The sequence below is a fragment of the Oncorhynchus clarkii genome, chromosome 31 (assembly GCF_045791955.1).
Source record: "Oncorhynchus clarkii lewisi isolate Uvic-CL-2024 chromosome 31, UVic_Ocla_1.0, whole genome shotgun sequence".
Classification (NCBI taxonomy): Eukaryota; Metazoa; Chordata; class Actinopteri; order Salmoniformes; family Salmonidae; genus Oncorhynchus; species Oncorhynchus clarkii.
This window is the reverse complement of record NC_092177.1, coordinates 27017511-27037971: the sequence shown is the minus strand read 5'-3', so window position 1 is coordinate 27037971 and position 20461 is coordinate 27017511. Positions and strand designations below refer to the sequence as shown.

The 20461-nt window shown below is 47.9% G+C and overlaps 2 protein-coding genes across 5 annotated transcripts in view; one reads left to right on the top strand and one right to left on the bottom strand.

Moving 5' to 3' along the window:
• The first annotated feature begins 32 nt into the window (after positions 1-32).
• On the top strand, positions 33-14288 carry LOC139390630 (F-box and WD repeat domain-containing 11-B). 4 transcript variants are annotated; one of them, XM_071137880.1, is made up of 14 exons: positions 33-53; positions 746-830; positions 6055-6126; positions 7506-7728; positions 7913-8099; positions 8189-8279; positions 8606-8743; positions 9129-9247; positions 10433-10682; positions 10863-10981; positions 12949-13059; positions 13161-13239; positions 13314-13478; positions 13543-14288. In XM_071137880.1, exons 2-13 carry the CDS (start codon positions 792-794, stop codon positions 13473-13475), a joined length of 1590 nt encoding a protein of 529 aa, XP_070993981.1. In that variant the 5' UTR covers positions 33-53; positions 746-791; the 3' UTR covers positions 13476-13478; positions 13543-14288. The 4 variants fall into 4 exon arrangements, with proteins under 4 accessions (XP_070993981.1, XP_070993980.1, XP_070993982.1 ...); XM_071137879.1 differs by lacking the exon at positions 33-53 and having other exon boundaries at positions 688-830; XM_071137883.1 differs by lacking the exon at positions 33-53 and having other exon boundaries at positions 778-830; positions 7511-7728.
• Positions 14289-16768: 2480 nt separating this feature from the next.
• LOC139390703 (fibroblast growth factor 18-like) overlaps positions 16769-20461 on the bottom strand; it is a 48917-nt gene continuing 45224 nt past the window's right edge. Inside the window, exons 4-5 of the mRNA XM_071138017.1 lie at positions 18649-18755; positions 16769-18404 (exon numbers count right to left, since the gene is read on the bottom strand). Coding sequence (XP_070994118.1) covers positions 18135-18404; positions 18649-18755 — 377 coding nt within the window. The 3' untranslated portion in view covers positions 16769-18134. The remainder of the gene's footprint in view (positions 18405-18648; positions 18756-20461) is intronic.

Sequence of the window (20461 nt, the reverse complement as noted above, 5' to 3'; positions counted from 1 at the left end):
GTACTGAACTACACGTGTCTGCAAAACATTGAACAGACTTCGAGGTACATTTGGTAGGTGTGGTGAGTGTTCTTGGTGGGTTTCAATTAATCCCGCCTGGTCGCCAGTGTAGGCGTATTTTGTATCCGCTGAAAATTGATTCGATTTGGAAGCGGGCTGGCTCCCAGGCATGAGCCAGGTGCCGTGTTCAAAGCCTACGGCGAAGTCTGCTCAAAACAAAAGTGACGTAATTAAGCACATGTAGTAATGACTAAGATTCTGCGTTTCACATGCAAAAGGGTTAATGCTGCCTTGACAAAATGATCGAGCGGTGCAGATTATAGTTCGATTTGAGAATGGTGCGCCTCCCTCTGCTTTCGCCAGGTGCCCCGCGGCTCAGCATAATCAAATCTTCCCATTATACCTCAGTGATGCTAGGTGTGGCTTGAAGCAATGAGTGCTGTATTTAAAGGGCAGTAGCCATGCTGACAGCGTTCCCCAATCCACAACCAACCCATCCCCGTTTTTCAACTGGTTGTTCAGTACATATCAATTGAACGTCAAAACGTACTGAACGCAGACTAGGGAAAGCCGTGATAGCACGACAAGCCAATCATTATGGGGCTAATGCACGCCTCTTTAGCTTAGCTCGGCCAATCAGAGTGTGTGATTCTGAAGGGAGTGCCCCATCCCCCACTAAACCGCCCTGCCAAGCTGTAGTTTAGGAAGTTAATGACGTCTCTGCATTTGCAGGCCGCCGACGCAGGGTTGGGTTTCTATTTTCACAGCCGGGATTCGGGGGGAACAACAACATGGAGCCGGAGATGGAGGACAACACGTTGGAATTAATGGTAAGCGTTGGTGAGATTAGGTCCCCGGGGTTGCTATTGGGCTCGAAAAGGAACCGTGGAGCCTTGAATCGAAGGCTGGCGGGGTACCAATTCGAACCGACGGTCAGGAGAGCTGGAGGAAAGATGAGGGAGGGCCTGAAAGAGCAATGTTTTTCCTTGAGTATCCTGGTCCAGCGATTGACTAGGTCGTCGACACCTAACTATATTTTAAAGTGACAGGACAGTCCATTCCCTTTCCAGTGGATAATTTGAACCAGTAACATGTAAAAAAAATAAAAATAAAAAAACAAGTCGAAAGGTTACTGAAAGTCGTCCGCTGAAGAAAGCTAAGATTTTCGGGGTAGCGTTTCACTGCAGTGACGCTGCGCCACACGGCCCAGTGTGTCATAGTTAGTTAGCTAACTAGTTAGCCTGTTAGCTATGGACACAACATACATGACTAGCTATAAACATGTATATTAAGATCATCATATAAACAGAATGAAGCATGTTGCCCCCACCCCTCTTCAATGTCGATATGTTATTGTAGCTAGTGTGCGTGTTTATAAAGCTGCGTAGAAGGAAGTGGGCATCAACATTAACTAGTTAGAAAGAGGTATTTAAATGGTTAACTCCATTACTAACGTAGCTAGTAGTTGGGCACCACGTTATGGTGTTGTGATTCATTAATCATTTCAATTTACTTGACACTCAGTAGCTTCATTTTGACAGCTACATAAATACCAGCTATCTAAGTTAGCTAGCTATTGATGTTGTTTGGTTTTTCATCTTGTCATCGTTCAATTTACCAAGGTAGCTAACGTTAGTTCGCAGTATTCATTGGTAGCTGCTTAGCTAGTTAGCTGAACTAGACACATGATCCGCCCAAAAGACGCATCATATTTCGGGGGGTTATAGCTGTTGGCCCAGAGTTCTAGTTTGTTAGTGGTTGGTCTTACATCATTTTTGCTAGAGGACGTCAGCTAATCACCAGTCTTGACAGGCAATGTGAGAGCTAGCTAGAAGCTGTAAACAGAGTTTATAGTACAGTAAGAGGGATACCTAGTCAGTTGTACAACTGAAATGTCTTGCGTAAGCCTGATATTTACAGTAAAAGGGACTGATCAAAAGTAACTGATTTGGTTGGTTCCAGCCAGCAGAGAAAGTGAAATTCCACAGAACAAGACTGTCTCCTCACACCACAGCAAGGATGGAATTACTTTCATGCTGAATCAGAAATGAGTAATACTCTCAAGTGATTCACCTGTAACTAACTTGTGAATCTGTCAGGACTTGAGTTTTCCATTTTCCTATTTAGGTAAATGTCACACCCCTCTCTAAAACACAACTACTTTAAAATTAGCCCTGCAAGTAAACTACATTGAACTTGAGCTAGGACATGTTCCATGTTCCTGATCTATTTACCCTCCGGCCTACCCAGGTGTAGCCTTTCCCCAACCTAGGGCATATTATATGGCCTACTTTCACTGAATTGTTTGGCAATATACACTCACTCATGTTGGGTTTGTTCTAGATTGTTTTCTGTGTGTGTCTGCATTTTGTCCCTATGTAAATCACTAACCACTTCCATAGTGTGAGGATGGCAGAGCAGAGGGCAGGGCATTAACAAAAATCAGAGGGCAGAAAATTGACCAACATGCCTGTTGCCCCTCCCACTCCTCTTCCTATCCCCACCCACTTCATATCTAATAATGCTTTTGTATGTCTAACTATGCCTTGTGTTTGAAAGTGTGTGTGTGTTTTTGCGCTCACTGTGCAAATGTGCTTGTAGTTCTAATACTGGTTTTTCCCCTCACTACCCCCAACTCCTCCTCCCTTCTCTTCTCCTCATCCCCAAACACTTGTTTGGTTACACATATCTCTCCTCAACACCAATCTATTCTTTCCTCTCCTATTCTGTTTGGTCATCATTGTCTTCACTCCATTTCTCCCACTTCTTTTTTTTAAATCTACGTATTCTTTCCCTCTGTCTCTGATCCTCTTCCTTCTGCTGCGCTCTTATCTATCCTCTAAACCTCATCTCCTTTCCTCCTCTTCATCTCTCTTGTTCCCTCATATCTTTTCCTCTCTCTCCTCATCACCCTTTCTCTCCCTCCCTGTCTCATTCCTGTTTTCTCTCCTTTCATTCCTCTCTCCTCTCTCTCTCACAGAGCTCTGTGCCTCGCTCTCTCTGGCTGGGCTGCTCCTCGGTGGCAGAGAGTTTGTGTGCACTCAGGTGCCTGCAGAGCATCCCCTCTACCCGGGCTCACAACCAGGTTCTGCTACTCTCTCCTCTTAATTCTGACTGACCTACCTGCTGCCCCACTCTCTCCTCCCTCCTCTTCACCCCCTAACACCACACCACCATGTACTGTGTCCTGCATCCTCCCATGGCCCTTTTGCCTTCCCGCCTCTCCCTCCCCCCAAATCTGCTCTTCTCTCAGGCACCTCTCTGGCATCTTCTGCTCCAAGGTAGATCCAGGCCAGCTTCCAAAAGATTGTTAACGTTACTCCATAAACTGAACATTGATGATAAACCACTGTGAGCGTAATAGGCTAATACATGAATCACAGGAACATGCTTCTATCAAGCCTGGCCAAACCTAGCAAGTACTGATCGAAGTGAAAGTTAAGCTTCCGGTAGCTAGGCTACGTCTCTCCCTGCCTCGCAACTGTAAAGAGGAAGCTTTGCATGTTTTTATTTTTTATAAAACAAAAAAAAAAAGCCAAATTCTGTGGTTATTGCACAGGTTCACCTGGTAAAAATTGTTCAGTTAATCTGAATCAGAATTGCGGAATTGGCTGTGGGGACAATAAGGATAGGCTAACAGAGCATGTTGCCTGGGGAGCAGTGTGAGGTTTCCTGGAGGTGTGTATGACCGGGGGTGCCCACCCTGCCTGTTAGGCGTAGTGAGGCTCCGTGGTATGCTTGCCTGGGTGTCACTTGCTGCCTGCCCCTATGGCCTAGGCTGCTCTCTCTACACCACCGGTCTGTCTGCTTTGTACTGAACTGCTAGTGTCTGCATCAGCCCTGACCTTGTCTGTGTACCCGTCTGTCTGTCTGTGTACCTGTCTGTCTGTCCTGTTACTATTGGTTTAAAACAGTGGTCACCAACTGGTCGATATCCACGGCGTTCCTAGTTGATCACCAAACATTATTTTTTGTTGAGTTAGCAGTCCTAGTGCCGGGAATGCCAAGTGTTCCCATGTTTAGCCATTTAATGTATCTGAAGGTAGAACTCCCCTACCCAGCAGGCCCAGAGCATAAATCAAGTGCCCTTATAGGCCTACCACTGGCCAATCAGATAGCTCGTATCACCACGTCTGAACAGTTTCCTGGAGCCGTAGACTGTAAAAAGAAGCCTGGAACACACAGCAAAGTTGATACTGTGAGATTTCCAATTTTTTTAAAACGATGGCTAGAGAGACTCAATGAATACAGAAAAGAGCTGCTGTTTTTGAGCAAGGTCACGTTTAAGTTATTTCAGCACTGTTAAGACTGTTCATGCATTTTATAGCTTATAAAAGGCGTTGTTCTCCTTACTTCCACTCATCCTACAACCAGCACTGCAGCTGTAATGAGTAAGGCAAAGTGTTCCCATAAGTTTGCATTGTTAATATTAGCGCCTTGGCTTTTTTTAATATCAAGGAATATTTACATTTTTCTGATCGTAGGAGTAACTTGAACTGGTGCATGAGACAGAAGTAATGCAGTGCAACTTGAGTTTCGCCATCAGCTGGACGACTGTATCCTCTTTTCTCAGCCGAGGGCGGAGGGACAGTGACTCGGGTGAGAGGCTGCCTAACCACTGCTCCCTCCCTCCCCTCAGACTGATCATCAGATGCAGGTCATCAGTCCAGTAAAAAAAAGAAAGTTAATTATTATGCTCCCTTAGCTGTGCCTCAAGTAACACAACAAATTATCTATTTAACTTTTTACATTTCAAAATGTTCTGAGAAGAAAAACAACATTGGTAGGGCCATTCAAGCAGTGATAATGTATTGGGCCTGTGGCTTAATGCACAAACCTCATTGCTACAGAACTGTTTTTAATTGGTTAATATTGCGTAGGCATGACTTTTTGTACGTCCTTTTTCTTAATGTAAAAAATAATCTTACATCTTGACTCAAAGGTTGGTGACCACGAGTCTAAAGCCATACTGTGCAATATGAGTTAGATTTTTGCAGATGAGGTAGCACGTCTATCCTCTGAAAGAAATACCTTGTATGGTTGTCTTCTACCGACATCCATACACACCTGGACAGGGCTCTCAATAGTCTCACTGGTTCAGATGAAGTGTGTGTAAGGGACACGGACATATTATAAACCTGTGCTGTCGTTTCTCCATACAGAACACATCAGTCATGTTGTCGTTTCTCCATACAGAACACATCAGTCATGTTGTCTCTCCATACAGAACACATCAGTCATGTTGTCGTTTCTCCATACAGAACACGTCAGTCATGTTGTCTCTCCATACAGAACACTTCAGTCATGTTGTCGTTTCTCCATACAGAACACTTCAGTCATGTTGTCTTTCCATACAGAACACGTCAGTCATGTTGTTGTTGTCTCTCCATACAGAACACGTCAGTCATGTTGTTGTTTCTCCATACAGAACACGTCAGTCATGTTGTTGTCGTTTCTCCATACAGAACACGTCAGTCATGTTGTCGTCGTTTCTCCATACAGAACACGGCAGTCATGTTGTCGTTGTTTCTCCATACAGAACACGGCAGTCATGTTGTCGTTGTTTCTCCATACAGAACACGGCAGTCATGTTGTCGTCGTTTCTCCATACAGAACACGGCAGTCATGTTGTCGTCGTTTCTCCATACAGAACACGGCAGTCATGTTGTCGTCGTTTCTCCATACAGAACACGGCAGTCATGTTGTCGTCGTTTCTCCATACAGAACACGGCAGTCATGTTGTCGTCGTTTCTCCATACAGAACACGGCAGTCATGTTGTCGTCGTTTCTCCATACAGAACACGGCAGTCATGTTGTCGTCGTTTCTCCATACAGAACACGGCAGTCATGTTGTCGTCGTTTCTCCATACAGAACACGGCAGTCATGTTGTCGTCGTTTCTCCATACCGAACACGGCAGTCATGTTGTTGTCGTTTCTCCATACCGAACACGGCAGTCATGTTGTCGTTTCTCCATACAGAACACGGCAGTCATGTTGTCGTCGTTTCACCATACAGAACACATCAGTCATGTTGTTGTCGTTTCTCCATACAGAACACATCAGTCATGGAGTCCCAGAACCACGTAGACGACCTCTCCCCAAAGAAAACCACAATTCTCACCAAGGTGTGTGTAGGTGGATTATGAGTATGTCATCTATGTCATGTGTTTTAGAGATTAAATCATAAAATGTATCAATCGTCCTTGAAAAACACTTAGGTTATGGCAATGTGAAATTGTTTTAGTGGGAAGGGAACTCAATGTGCATTTGTGTGTTAGGGATGTGCATCTTTCCTATTCAAGACGATTGGATCCGTATGTAGAGACATGGTCTACTATACAGGAACGATACGCTTTAGTTTGAAATGATTTGGTTTAACTGTACAACGATACTATTTGATGCATTAGTATTTGTTGCGTAAACATGAACCGTTTTTAAATTAAAATCTACTGCAGATGGAGCTCATGAGCTGGGCCTTTCGGAGCTGAATCTGTCAGAGCTGACTTCTGTGTGTCAATGATTTGTCTATGGTGTATGTACACTATCTATACAAAAGTATTTGGACACCCCTTTTCAAATTTGTGGATTCAGCTGTTTCAGCCACACCTGTTACTGACAGGTGTATAAAATCGAGCTTCCTGCCATGCAATCTCCATAGACGAACACTGGCAGTAGAATGGCCTTTCTGAAGAACTGTGACATTAAACGTGGCACCACCCCACTACCACTGTTAGATTAGAGCCATAGGGGACACTAGGCATCTACCACCCCACTACCACTGTCAGATTAGAGCCATACGGGACACTAGGCATCTACCACCCCACTACCACTGTCAGATTAGAGCCATACGGGACACTAGGCATCTACCACCCCACTACCACTGTCAGATTAGAGCCATACGGGACACTAGGCATCTACCACCCCACTACCACTGTCAGATTAGAGCCATACGGGACACTAGGCATCTACCACCCCACTACCACTGTCAGATTAGAGCCATACGGGACACTAGGCATCTACCACCCCACTACCACTGTCAGATTAGAGCCATACGGGACACTAGGCATCTACCGACCCACTTTCAGGAGCAGATGTAAGATCTGGAGCAGGTCGTCTACCTCGCGTTGGTCAGCGTGAGAAGCTGTGCTCAGGTTGACTAGGCTACTGATATTGACTGGGGTTGTTTAGCATGTAAAAAGACAGCTAACTGACTGTCAACAGTTACATGCAGTGCTACACTGAAGGAGAGGATGCATCAGTTGTCACTAAAGATGAGGTATTTTCAGAAAGTAGAAGGAATGTAAAACGAGGAACAACAAAAGACGTGAACCAGCAATTCCTAAAGTTTGAATCGATTTTCTGACCAACTGATGCTACATTTGGGTTGGTTTGGGGTCCGCTTACCAATGCACTTGTTTTAAACATTTGAATCGGGGAGAGATGCGTATCAGGGAGGCATTACATCCCGTGTGTGTCAGTAACCCCTCTGTCCTCTCCCTGTCAGCTTAGTAATGGTCCTGTAATGACAGGCTCTCGTAAGCGTCCGTCAGAGGGGAACTGTGACAAGGAGAAGGAGCAGTGCATCGCCCTGTTTGACCAGTGGTCTGAGACTGACCAGGTGGAGTTTGTAGAACACCTCATCTCCCATATGTGCCACTACCAACACGGCCACATCAACTCCTACCTCAAACCCATGCTTCAACGTGACTTCATCACAGCACTGCCAGGTAACACACACACACACACACACACACATACATACACGTTAAAATTCTCCAACAAACTCATTTGAATGCTTACAACACACACCACTGACTTCTGAACTCTCACACTCATCCACACACATTCAGATCTTCTCCCACACTGAGTCACACTTGCACCTTCTTTCTCCCTCTCTGTATTTCTTTCTAGCCCAGGGTCTGGACCACATAGCAGAGAACATCCTGTCGTTCCTGGACGCACAGTCTCTGTGCTCCGCGGAGCTGGTGTGTAAGGAGTGGCAGAGGGTGATCTCAGAGGGCATGCTCTGGAAGAAACTCATAGAACGCATGGTCCGCACAGACCCCCTCTGGAAAGGCCTGTCAGAGAGGCACCAGTGGTGAGCGGCCACACACTCAAACAATTTCACTTCTTTTGAATTCTGAAATTTGAGTTCTCATTGGCTTAATGTTCTGTCCGTCATCTAAGGGAGAAGTATCTGTTCAAGAACCGAACGACAGAAGTCCCGCCCAACTCCTACTACCACTCCCTCTACCCCAAGATCATCCAGGACATAGAGGTAAGACTGGAGCTCCGTCCACAAACAAACCCTAGCCCTTTTTGGTTTCATAGGGCTCCGGTGTAAAGTAGTGTACTCTAGAGGGAATGCCATTTGGAAGTGTGTTGTGTACCTATAGACCTTGAAAAGGCTGATTACCTTGATGGAAAATAGATCTTTTTCTCTCTCACCTTGTTGTTCTCCCCATCAGTCTCCATCTCTTGTTTTTCCTCGCTCACATATCCACTAATTTCTCTCTCTTCTCTACCTGCCCTGTTGTCTTGTGTATCCCTTCTCTCTTCTTCCCACTCCCTGTGAACCCCCCCTGGTCTCCTCTTCCTGTGTAGACTATCGAGGCTAACTGGCGGTGTGGCAGACACAACCTACAGAGAATCCAGTGTCGGTCAGAGAACAGTAAAGGAGTCTATTGCCTCCAGTACGACGACGATAAGATCATCAGTGGCCTTAGAGACAACTCCATAAAGGTGTGTGTGTGCGACTGTGCCAATCTTTTTGACAGGACAAGATGGATGAATCATCATGGTATTTATTACTTTTGAAATGAAACAGCAGCTTGTCTTTCTCTGAGAACAGACATGAATTAAAATATGAAAGGAGTAATTGTTCCACTCATCTTTCCTGGAGGGAGAAAGGGAGGGGCGTGAGGATTCGTCTTTTTATTATTTTAGGGGGGGGACTGTGTCTGACTGAGGTACCCAGGAAAGGGCTAGCCTGCCCAGCTCCAGAGCTGCAGTACAAAGATGCCTCCACACTGCAGGGAAATGGAGCATGGTCAATACTCTGAGACCAGCTCATTCTTACCCTGACCCAAATCTCCTGCTCTCTGTTTCTCTGTCTCTGTGTGTGTAGATCTGGGACAAGCAGTCTCTGGAGTGTCTGAAGATCCTGACAGGTCATACAGGCTCTGTGCTCTGTCTGCAGTATGATGAGAGAGTCATTGTCACTGGCTCCTCCGACTCCACTGTCAGGTATGACCCAGCTGTCATCATACACGCACGCTTAGGCTTCGTCCGAATGGCACCTATTCACTCTGTAGTGCACTAGTTTTGACCAGGACCTATAGGTTTCTGGTCAAAAGTAGTTCACTACTGTATATGGAGAATACAGTGGCATTTTGGGACACCTTTATGATACCTCCACACCTATCTAACTGCGATATGACTTCTTCACCGTCAGCTCCATGGAAATACACATAATCCCTACATTAGCATCCTAGAAACGTGACTTAAAAAGTCACGGTAGCCAACCGTGTCGGTGTGCATCCGTCTCCACATCGCTCTGCTTTACCCCATTCCTTTAGCCATCTGTGATCTGTCTTCAATCACTGTCCCAAATGGCAGCTTATTCCCTATGAAATGCATTGCTTTTGACCAGGGCCCATAGGGATCTGGTCTAAAGTAATGCACTATATAGGGAATAGCGTACCATTTGGGACGCGATCACACACTGCGTCACGGTTAGTTTCAACTGTCACACTAGCCAGCCCTCTGAGGAGCCAAACATGGAGAGACTTCTGGTTGCACTCTGCCTTGAGATTTCGCTATATGTCTGAAACCTTCCTCCTCACGTATTATAGCTAGTGTGTTACACTGCGCTATCCACCATCTGTGAATGCCAGTCTTTACCACTTCATACAGTCTGTGCAATTGTCTGTAAACACACACTGATTGTAGGCATTGCCTGAAGAGCGTTTTTTCAATTAAATCGTCAACAGTTGCCACCCTCCAGGGTAGGTCTATCTTTGACAGTGTAAAAACTGTTGACTGTTGAGTGATCGTCAAGATGGTTAGGTAACATTTTCACAATGCTCAACATGAGGCAAGACTGTGTGCCAACACATGGCAGTGCCTGCTGCATACGGACACTCAACCTTCACACACTCATTACTTCACTCTCCCTTAGAGGTATCCAAGGAAAATGTGACTTCACTTCCTTAGCAGCGGCTTGACGGGCACTTGATTCCAGTGTGTTCTGAGTGCGTGTTTGATCCCCTCCCCCTGGTGAGCAGTGGAACTCAATGAAAACCTTCTTAATGGCTGGTCTGTGTGTGTGACTGGGACTCTGCGTTGTTTTCACCAATAAGTCTCCCCCCCCTCCCTCCCTATCATATCCCTCTTGCCCTTGACACTCTCTCTCCTCCCCCGTCCGTTCAGGGTGTGGGACGTGACGTCAGGTGAAGTACTGAACACTCTGATCCATCACAACGAGGCGGTGCTCCACCTGCGCTTCTGCAACGGTCTCATGGTGACGTGTTCCAAGGACCGTTCCATCGCCGTGTGGGACATGGCCTCGCCCACCGACATCAGCCTCCGGCGCGTCCTCGTGGGGCACCGAGCCGCCGTCAACGTGGTCGACTTCGACGACAAATACATTGTGTCGGCGTCTGGAGACCGCACCATTAAGGTGGGATGGGTGTGTGGGAGAACAGTGTGATTAGATCCATCTTGGTATATAGAATATGGGGCTTCTGTGTATGTTTGTGCACATTGAGTATTTCCATGTCTATACAGTAGTGGATATTGGTGTTTCATGTTCATATTGATGTGGGGCATCATATCAGAGTGTCTCTGCTGCCCCCTGCAGGTGTGGAGCACCAGTACGTGTGAGTTTGTGCGCACTCTAAACGGACACAAGCGAGGCATCGCCTGCCTTCAGTACAGAGACAGACTAGTGGTCAGCGGCTCCTCAGACAACACCATACGGTAGGGGAGTGTGTTTTCTAGTTTCACTAGGTTTACGGGGTGCTGTGGGACTGGTGTCTGAGTAAAATGTCTGTCGGTCATGAGACAGGGTTCGCACAAGGTGCTTGGAAGTGCTTAAATCAAGGTACTGGAGTACCTTGAAAATCAGACATTTTCTCAAGTTGTTTCTTGAACAGATAATGATTAAATATGTCGGCGTAATGTATTGGTCTTGCAAATTAATTTCCAGGCAGACAATGTAGTTTTATTTCCTCACGTGTTTCGCATTCTGGTTTCCAGGCGAGCTGCCAAACGTCACATCGATAGCTAAAATGCTGGGCAAATGTAGATTTGAAATGTAGAGCCACGTGAAGGGGGGGGGGGGGGGCTGGGCCCTGGAGAGCCACGTGGGGGGGGGGGGCTGGGCCCTGGAGAGCCACGTGAAGGGGGGGGGGGGGGGGGCTGGGCCCTGGAGAGCCACGTGAAGGGGGGGGGGGGCCCTGGAGAGCCACGTGAAGGGGGGGGCTGGGCCCTGGAGAGCCACGTGGGGGGGGGGGGGGCCCTGGAGAGCCACGTGAAAGGGGGGGGGGGGCTGGGCCCTGGAGAGCCACGTGAAGGGGGGGGGGGGGGGCTGGGCCCTGGAGAGCCACGTGAAGGGGGGGGGGGGCTGGGCCCTGGAGAGCCACGTGAAGGGGGGGGGGGGGGGGGCTGGGCCCTGGAGAGCCACGTGAAGGGGGGGGGGGGGGGGGGCTGGGCCCTGGAGAGCCACGTGAAGGGGGGGGGGGGGCTGGGCCCTGGAGAGCCACGTGGGGGGGGGGGGGCTGGGCCCTGGAGAGCCACGTGAAGGGGGGGGGGGGGGGGCTGGGCCCTGGAGAGCCACGTGAAGGGGGGGGGGGGGGGGGGGCTGGGCCCTGGAGAGCCACGTGGGCCCTGGAGAGCCACGTGAAGGGGGGGGGGGGGCTGGGCCCTGGAGAGCCACGTGAAGGGGGGGGGGCTGGGCCCTGGAGAGCCACGTGAAGGGGGGGGGGGGCTGGGCCCTGGAGAGCCACGTGAAGGGGGGGGGGGGGGCTGGGCCCTGGAGAGCCACGTGAAGGGGGGGGGGGGGGGCTGGGCCCTGGAGAGCCACGTGAGGGGGGGGGGGGGGGGCTGGGCCCTGGAGAGCCACGTGGGGGGGGGGGCTGGGCCCTGGAGAGCCACGTGAAGGGGGGGGGGGGGCTGGGCCCTGGAGAGCCACGTGAAGGGGGGGGGGCCGGGCCCTGGAGAGCCACGTGAAGGGGGGGGGGGGGCTGGGCCCTGGAGAGCCACGTGAAGGGGGGGGGGCTGGGCCCTGGAGAGCCACGTGAAGGGGGGGGGGCTGGGCCCTGGAGAGCCACAACGCTGTATCTTGTGCTGTCGCCTGTTCAACATTGTGACTTTTTCCCCTTCAACCACCAGAGCTTTTTTGCTGATCGTCTCATTCATGGGACGCCCGCGATATTCTGTTTTACCAAGCAGCAGGCGTGCTCCTGCCGGTCACGTGCAGTTTTCCCTCACACAGCCCACCTGACCGGAGACACTAAAACTGCCAGTCAGAAGCAAGGGGCTTTTTCGTAGCTATTAAATAGCTTCCCAAAGGCCCAATAAACACAGTCATTAAGCTGGAATGGTTGAGTAACGTGAATAGGAAATGTGTGTTCACCAGAGTCCCAAAACTCTGCTCATCACTACTATTACATCATCAATACTGACTGTATGTCATGTATGTAGTGAAACAATGTATTATTGACTACAACTTTCAAGTAGTAATGAGTACAAAGTTTGTTTTGTTAAGAATGAGGTTGAAAGCCCATTCTGGTGGTGACTAGAAACATTTGCATAATATCAACTATTACAAATGGATTGTCCTTGAAAATAAATATTAGTGTGAGGAAGAAGTACTTGAATTTGACTGTATGAACCCTGATGAACTGTAGTGTGTGTGTGTGTGTGTGTGTGTGTGTGTGCTCCAGGTTATGGGATATTGAGTGTGGAGCGTGTTTGCGGGTGTTGGAGGGTCATGAGGAACTGGTCCGCTGCATTCGCTTCGACAACAAGAGGATCGTCAGTGGTGCCTACGACGGGTGAGACACACACACACAGTAAAACAGTTTACTTATTGATCGTTGTCTTCTTCCAACAAAAACACACACTGCTGTTCTGACGTTGTCTCCTCTCTCTGCAGTAAGATCAAGGTGTGGGATCTGCAAGCTGCTCTGGATCCACGAGCCCCAGCCAGCACCTTGTGCCTGCGCACACTGGTGGTGAGTTTCTGTGTGTGTGTCTCTGTCAAGGTGTTTGAGGTGATTGTCATGGTAATATATGCGTCTGTTTTCAGGAGCACTCGGGACGTGTGTTCCGGCTGCAGTTTGACGAGTTCCAGATCATCAGCAGTTCCCATGACGACACCATCCTCATCTGGGACTTCTTGAATGTTTCGACCAATGGCCAGTCAGAGGGCCGGTCCCCCTCACGGACCTACACCTACATCTCCAGATAGCAGGTAAAAAACACACACACTGGCTGAAACGCTGGCTTGTAGTTGCTGACCTGTCTCTGTCCTGCAGGTGGCGCCATCCACTGCAGCGAGTCCTGGAGGAGCTGATATCTGATTGGCTGATGGAGTGTGTGTTGCAGAGGCGCTCAACTCGTCTTCTTCCTCATCCTTTTGTCAGTACCCGTTTTCTGACAAGGACTCTCCCACCACACCCCTGAAACACATACACACTGCAACGTATGCACACACACACACCTGCACGTTCATGTTCCATCACTGGCTTATGTTCCCCAATCTACAGTAACCCACCAACAGTGGACTAGACATATCTTACTCCTTACATTAGTAAATCCCTTCAGAAGTCCTACCTTAAGCTCTAGTTCTTCAGTTCCCAACCCTGCCTAGACATACACGGATGGATAGAGAATGACCTTGGCGCTGCAGAGTGGGAGAGAGAGACTCTTGAACTCAGCTCTGAGAGAAGGTGGATAAGAGATGGAGTGAGTAAAGCAGGGAGGGAGGAATAAAGACCCCTCTCACTCCATCTCTCCTGGTTCTTTCGCTTCTTCTGTCTGGAGTGAACACTTGTTCGGGACACACTCAAGTGTTTGTGTGTATGGTGTGTGTGTGTGTGTGGAGACTTGGGAAATGCGGTGAAGAGACTGGGCTTGTTGCCGTGGTTGCTGAGGATACAGCGTCCTGGCAACACCTTTTTTGTTTTTTCTTTTTGACTCTTACATTCTTACTGTTTGTTTTTTATTATTTTGTAATTTTATTTGACAACATTTTGTTCTTATTAAAATCATACTAAGCATTGTAGTTCTCTCTCTGTCATTCACTGTTCTATTGTCACATTTCCTTTCCATCTCTCTGATCCTCTGGGCTCAGTTTAGCTGTAAACTGAGTTGTCTTGTCAAAAAATGTGTATATTAAAGTGATTTTTTTTTAAAGAAATGACATTGTGAATAAAGTACTTGGCAGTGGTGGTGCGTTGAGCCAACTAGTGTGTGTGTGTGTTACATCAGTGAGTGTACCCAGATGTTAGGCTGTGTCCTTAATGACCACTTCAACTTCATTGCAGATATGGTGAATGTCTGCTCTTCTGAACTTTGCCAGGAGGTGGTGCTCTAACCCCAGTTTATCACTGAGCGCGTCATGGTGAAACAATAGTCATAACCATGTAGTTACTCCTCTTATCGATTACAACTGGTTCTAATACACTACCCACTCTTATGGACAGGAGAACGAACCCTGTAGGAAACGTGTCATTTTCCTTATTGACAAATGTGGTTTCCCATAGCAACAGTACTGGAGATGGGAGTACAGTTTTGATAGAAATGGAACCTGCAGTGGTTGCTGGGATAATGATCTTGTTCCAGGTTGTACTGTAGTTTCAAATGCCAGAGTTCAAACTACAACCTGCAGAGCTTGGTTGTGTCCCTAATGACACCCTGGTCAAAAGTAGTGCCTTTAATTTAGGGATCCATTCGGGACACATACCTTCTCCTATTTATGATTGGGGTAGCTGAGACTCTTTGGGTAGAGGGAGGGAGCATATGTACTGTAGAAACTGGCTCCATACCGGTAGCTGTTATCCTTCACCATTGAATGGGTAGATTCAACTTGTTTATTGGAAGTCTTGTGGAGAGTGTGAGCGAAAAGCAGAGGGTTCCTGTTGTGGGATATGATACTGTGTTTAGTATAGCACTGAGGTAGAATTACTGGTGTCGTCTGGATTTGTGTGAGACTGTTTAGAGTATGGGTGTGTGTGCTTCCTCTGGGTCTGTGGGATTTTGGCCCATCAGTTCTGCAGCTCTCAGGTCACTGCTCTGTTCTCACGCACATATTTGGCATTCTTTCCCCGACATGATTACCATACACCTTCCAGTCTGGAATGGCTCTGTGGAATATTTCCATAATTCCAAGTGGAACTGCAGCGACTTTCCAGAACCCCCCCACTATTCAGATTCCTTCCTCTGCTGCTCCTTCCTCTGACTCCTCGGGTACAGCCCTTTCCCCCCTGAGTCAGCTGTTTGTATCTGCCGATGTGATTGGGTCACTTGGCAGGGATGTTTCTTCAATGACCTCCCGCCAGAGAGGGGTGCATCTCAATAGTCCAAAGTTGATTGCTCACTTTCCTTTATTCCTTTCCTTCATCGGCTCAGATATGAAAGAACAGAACAGGTGTAATTAACTGGCCATTAGACATCCACCATATTGCTTAGTTCCACCTGTCCTGTTTTTACAGACCAGTGCAGATGAAGGAAAAGGAGGACTAGTTATAAAAGCAGGTATGGCCAAAAAGCAACTGGAGACGCTCCACTCTACAAGAACGTAGTAAATCATGGATCTCTTGGCAGGATGCAAATGAAAAGCTTGACAGACGAGAGTGAGGTGGAGTGCCATTGTGGACACCCTACACTCCCAATGGGGCCAAGAGGATTAAGTCAAGTATAGATTTATTGTGACTGGTGACTCAATCATCTCGAAATGCCATGGTAGAATTTTGTGTTGGGATGGTGGTTGAGGGTTGTGTGGTGGTTAAGGGGGATGGTTGGTGTCAAGTGTATAGGCCCATGTCAGTGGGTTGAGAGGTAGAATGACAAATAGGATACTACCGCTTTGCAGAAGCCTACCCTATCAGTTATTTTCCACAAAGATCAGTAGTCATGGATATAAGTACAGTACAAGACCCACAATTTCCAAGAAAGGAAGCATAGCAGCCCAACGGAAACCTGGGGAAGAACTGTGGAAAAGGAGATGAAGGACTGTGACCTGTCATGGAAAAGAGTCCGTCGCTCTCTCTCGTGGAAGCTGTGTGTTCTATGATGAGGATGATGTTGAAGGGTTGTTAACCTGTGTATAGAGGGTCTACGACACAGGAGACGGGCTTCTGTGACCTTTACTGACTTTAGAAAGACTTCAGCAAACAGAGCTGAAATAAATACATTAAATCATTTTATAATAACAATTATAGTGACAATCATAGTAAGATTGCTTATTTCGTTTTTTTTGTCATCTTTATATATATATAACTTTTCATAAATTGTTCCCTTTAATATTTTGTGTATGAGACTTTGGTGCTTTACTGAATATCCTGGTAGCAGCATTCTGTATCCATGGTATCGCACAGGAGCGTCATCCCCTGGGTCGTTTCTATAGCAACGCTAATATGAAGAGAAGGCACCCTCCCCCCCATCATGCACCCGTCATCACCCTCTGGTCCTATAAGAAGAGGGAATTCTGTCCTGGGGGTGGGACTTGGGGAGTTGATATGTCGCTGGTCTCCAGTTGTCTTTGGTGGTCATTAGAGTTTGTTTATTTTGGGTGCAGCTTGGTTTGTACATTCTGGTTCTTAAAGCTTCAGTCCCTTTAGTGAGTCGTTGGGGGAGGTTATATAGGGCAGATTCCCCCCAAACAGCTTCACAAATGGTCTTTGGTGCCCTTACACTGACACATACACTCACACAATGTACATACATTCATTCACACAGATTCTCCTCGCCAGGGGAGTGAGGCAGAGAGAAGTGCATCCAAAGCAGTCCATACATTCCACCACGGTGCCATTCTGGCCTGTTCTGTGGCTTGATCCTCCGCTTCCCTGACTTCCTGTGTTCCTCTTCCTGTTTCCTGTTTGTCCACCTGTTGCTCCACCATTTCTCTCATGGTGCCACTGTCCCATAGACCTCCAGTCTGTCCCCCTCTCTGTCAGTCTGTCCTTCTGTCTGTCTCTCGTCTCGTTGTCTTTCGCTCCATCATTGGCGATCATCCAGTCCTGGACAGTGTTGGATAGCTGCTCTGGTCCAAGCCTGGGAGAAAGGTTGGGGCTATTGCAGTGTCGCTAGCTTAGCTACATTTTAACCTTCAAAGTGATTTTAAGGAGTTTAAACACACTGAAGTCATTCTTGTTTTATCAGAGCAATCACGTTTACCTTAACGCAGAGATGCGTGCTAAACCAACCAAGTGACCAGTTTTCATATGTTTGTTCTAAAGCAGAGCTTAACAGGCCACTGCTAAGAGACAGTGCAATAGCACCGTTCTGTTCAAGATTGGGGGTTGGAGGGAAACGAGGCCTACATAAGGTGGAAAGCCTGGGCGTCAGTTTAGCTACCTTTCAGGGGCCTTGTCATAGCTTCTGGGCCTTGTAGGGGAGTGGGCCAGGTCGACGGGCTAGTAGCAGGGCTATAGGCTTGTTCTATTTTGTTAGTACTTTCATTTGATTATTTTATGATGTGAAGCACTTTGTTACTTGTATTGAAAAGCGCTATACAAATAAAGTTATTATTAGTGGCCTTCAGTCAATGGACAGAAATAGTGAACCCTGGGGCAGTGACAGGTAGTAGGGACAAGTGTCAAGTTAGGGGGTGTACTGTGCTACTATCCCAGTTAGTAGGCCTACCAGCCAGGGTCTGGAGGAGAGTACATGTTGTCCCAGTAGGTGGGGTCAGGTGGTAAGGAGTGTTTGTGTAGCACTGGTCCATTATCTATTTGCTTCAGAAACAGGTGCAGTTGATGTTAGCCGGGTCCAATGGCGCTAATTAGCCACTTTTCATGTATTAAAGGCCAGAGGAAGGGTCAATGTTATCCCATTAGCGGTTAGTGGATAAGCAGGTACAGGCGGTAATGGGCAGTAGATGGATGGTAGCCGTTAGCGTTAGCTGCTAGCGGGTCCCGGGGGCACGGACCCTCTTACTCCTCTTGTTGACTGTTGTGAAGCGGAAGGGCGTGGTTTCGGGGTACTCCCCTGGTGGGAAGCGCTTCATAAAGTGGACGTCCTGCTGGTTGGGCAGCGTGTGGGGGCCGCGGCGAGGGCGCCCCCGCTTGGTGAAGCCCACGTACCAGCCGGCGTATCGCGCCGACATTAGTGCAGTGTAGTGGTTCTCCAGAACCTTTTCTACAAACACGCAGTCTTCACTTTTATTACTGGCCTTCTGAGAGAACAGAGAAACGACCACACACACACACACACACACACACACACACACACACACACACACACACAGGAGGAGAAAAGAGAAGCAGGTCAGCAATCCATGGAATTTATTACATCTAAACTAAAAGGAAGGCTCAGGAATGCTTCAAAGCAGTACTTTTTCAGAATGTTGTTGTGATTCATGCCATAAGCCTCTGATGCTGTAATTGTTTGAGAACATGAGAGACTAGAATAGGTCTCACCTTTCCCACCAGCTTGCCGCGGCGGTTCATGCACAGGTAGAAGTTGGTCTCTTTGCCGCGGATTCTCACCTGGCTACCAAAGGTGTCAGCCTCCACTACAAGCTGGGCTTGTGAAGGGACAGACAGAGAGACAGACAGACGTTAGAGCCACAGACAGATAGACAGAGGGACAGAGACAGACAGAGGAACACAGACAGAGGGGCAGACAGATGTTAGAGCCACTGTCTGACTGACAGGCAGACAGTCAGATAGAGCAACAGATACAGCCTACATTAAACTAACAGATAAATGACAGACAAATGTCAAAACAGAAAGAGCGATAGACATACATTTGGGTGAGCAGATGGTTGGTTGTCAGATAAGCCTATTTTACAAGAGACTGGTCACCACAATTCGGGCTTGTAAAAAAAGATCCAAGCAGATGTAAGGACAGCCCGACACAGAGCTAGGTGTGAGGTTGTGGTGTGGTGTGAGGTTGTGGTGTGGTGTGGTGTGAGGTTGTGGTGTGGTGTGGTGTGGTGTGAGGTTGTGGTGTGGTGTGGTGTGAGTGTAAGTGTGTGGTGTGGGGTGTGGTGTGAATGTGTGGTGTGGTGTGGTGTGAGTGTGTGGTGTGGTGTGAATGTGTGGTGTGAGTGTGTGGTGTGGTGTGGTGTGAGTGTGTGGTATGTGTTCATCATTCCATTGTGAAGCTGATTCGGTGTGTAATATAGTCCTTCTCTCTTGTAATAACACTGCCCTGACTCCATGGCTTTAGAGAGTGCGTGTGCCTGTTTAAAAAATAAATCCCTAAAATGGTTCCTACATGACCTTAGTCAACAAAGGGGTCACAAGAAATCAATACTCTTCTTTCTCCCTGTTCCTCTCTCCCCTTCTACATTTTTACACCTTCACGCCTCCCCTCCCCTCTCTCCCCTTCTACATGTTTACACCTTCACCCCTCCCCTCCTCTCTCTCCCCCTCTACCTTTTTTACACCTTCACCCCTCCCCTCCTCTCTCTCCCCCTCTACATGTTTACACCTTCACCCCTCCCCTCCCCTCTCTCCAACCTCTACATGTTTACACCTTCACCCCTCCCCTCCTCTCTCCCCCTCTACATGTTTACACTTTCACCCCTCCCCTCCTCTCTCTCCCCCTCTACATGTTTACACCTTCACCCCTCCCCTCCTCTCTCTCCCCCTCTACATGTTTACACCTTCACCCCTCCCCTCCTCTCTCTCCCCCTCTACATGTTATACCTTCACCCCTCCCCTCCCCTCTCTCTCCATCTACATGTTTAAACCTTCACCCCTCCCCTCTTTTCTCTGTTTTTCCTCCCACAATGCTTTACTGCCATTGGCTGATGGCATTAACCACAGTCTTCTTTTCTTTGAGAACCATTTGTCAAGAACAGATCTGCTCCTGGAGCAGCAGTACAGCTGGCTCCAAGTGGTGTGTTTGTGAAAAGCATGGTTGTGAATGAGAGAGTTGGTAACATGAACCCCATTCGTCTACACAGAGGAATATGAATACCAGCATTAATGCTTTTTCCCTGCATTGATCCTCTGTGGTTAAAGAATGGGTTAGGTATAATTACAAACGGAGAGAGAAAGGGGAAGGGAGGAAGGAGTGGGGAGGGAGGGATGTATGAGGGAGGGAGAGGAGGGGGAGACAGCCTGCTGTTTTAAACCCAGAGGAGACAACAGGGAGGATGAGAAATCAATGGATAGATTGATGGAGGAGATGCGTTTTTAACACTGACAAACTCTACCTGCTAAGCCTCTCACTCTCTTTCTCTTTCACCCTCTCTCTCTTTCTCTGTGTCTCTCTGGTGAA

Bases quoted from the DNA above. Each gene is read 5' to 3' on its own strand.
- LOC139390630 (XM_071137880.1), top strand. From the start codon at position 792: ATGGAGCCGGAGATGGAGGACAACACGTTGGAATTAATG. The intron at 7,729-7,912 runs GTAACACACACA...ATTTCTTTCTAG, and splicing joins CTTCATCACAGCACTGCCAG to CCCAGGGTCTGGACCACATA. The intron at 8,100-8,188 runs GTGAGCGGCCAC...CCGTCATCTAAG, and splicing joins CTGTCAGAGAGGCACCAGTG to GGAGAAGTATCTGTTCAAGA.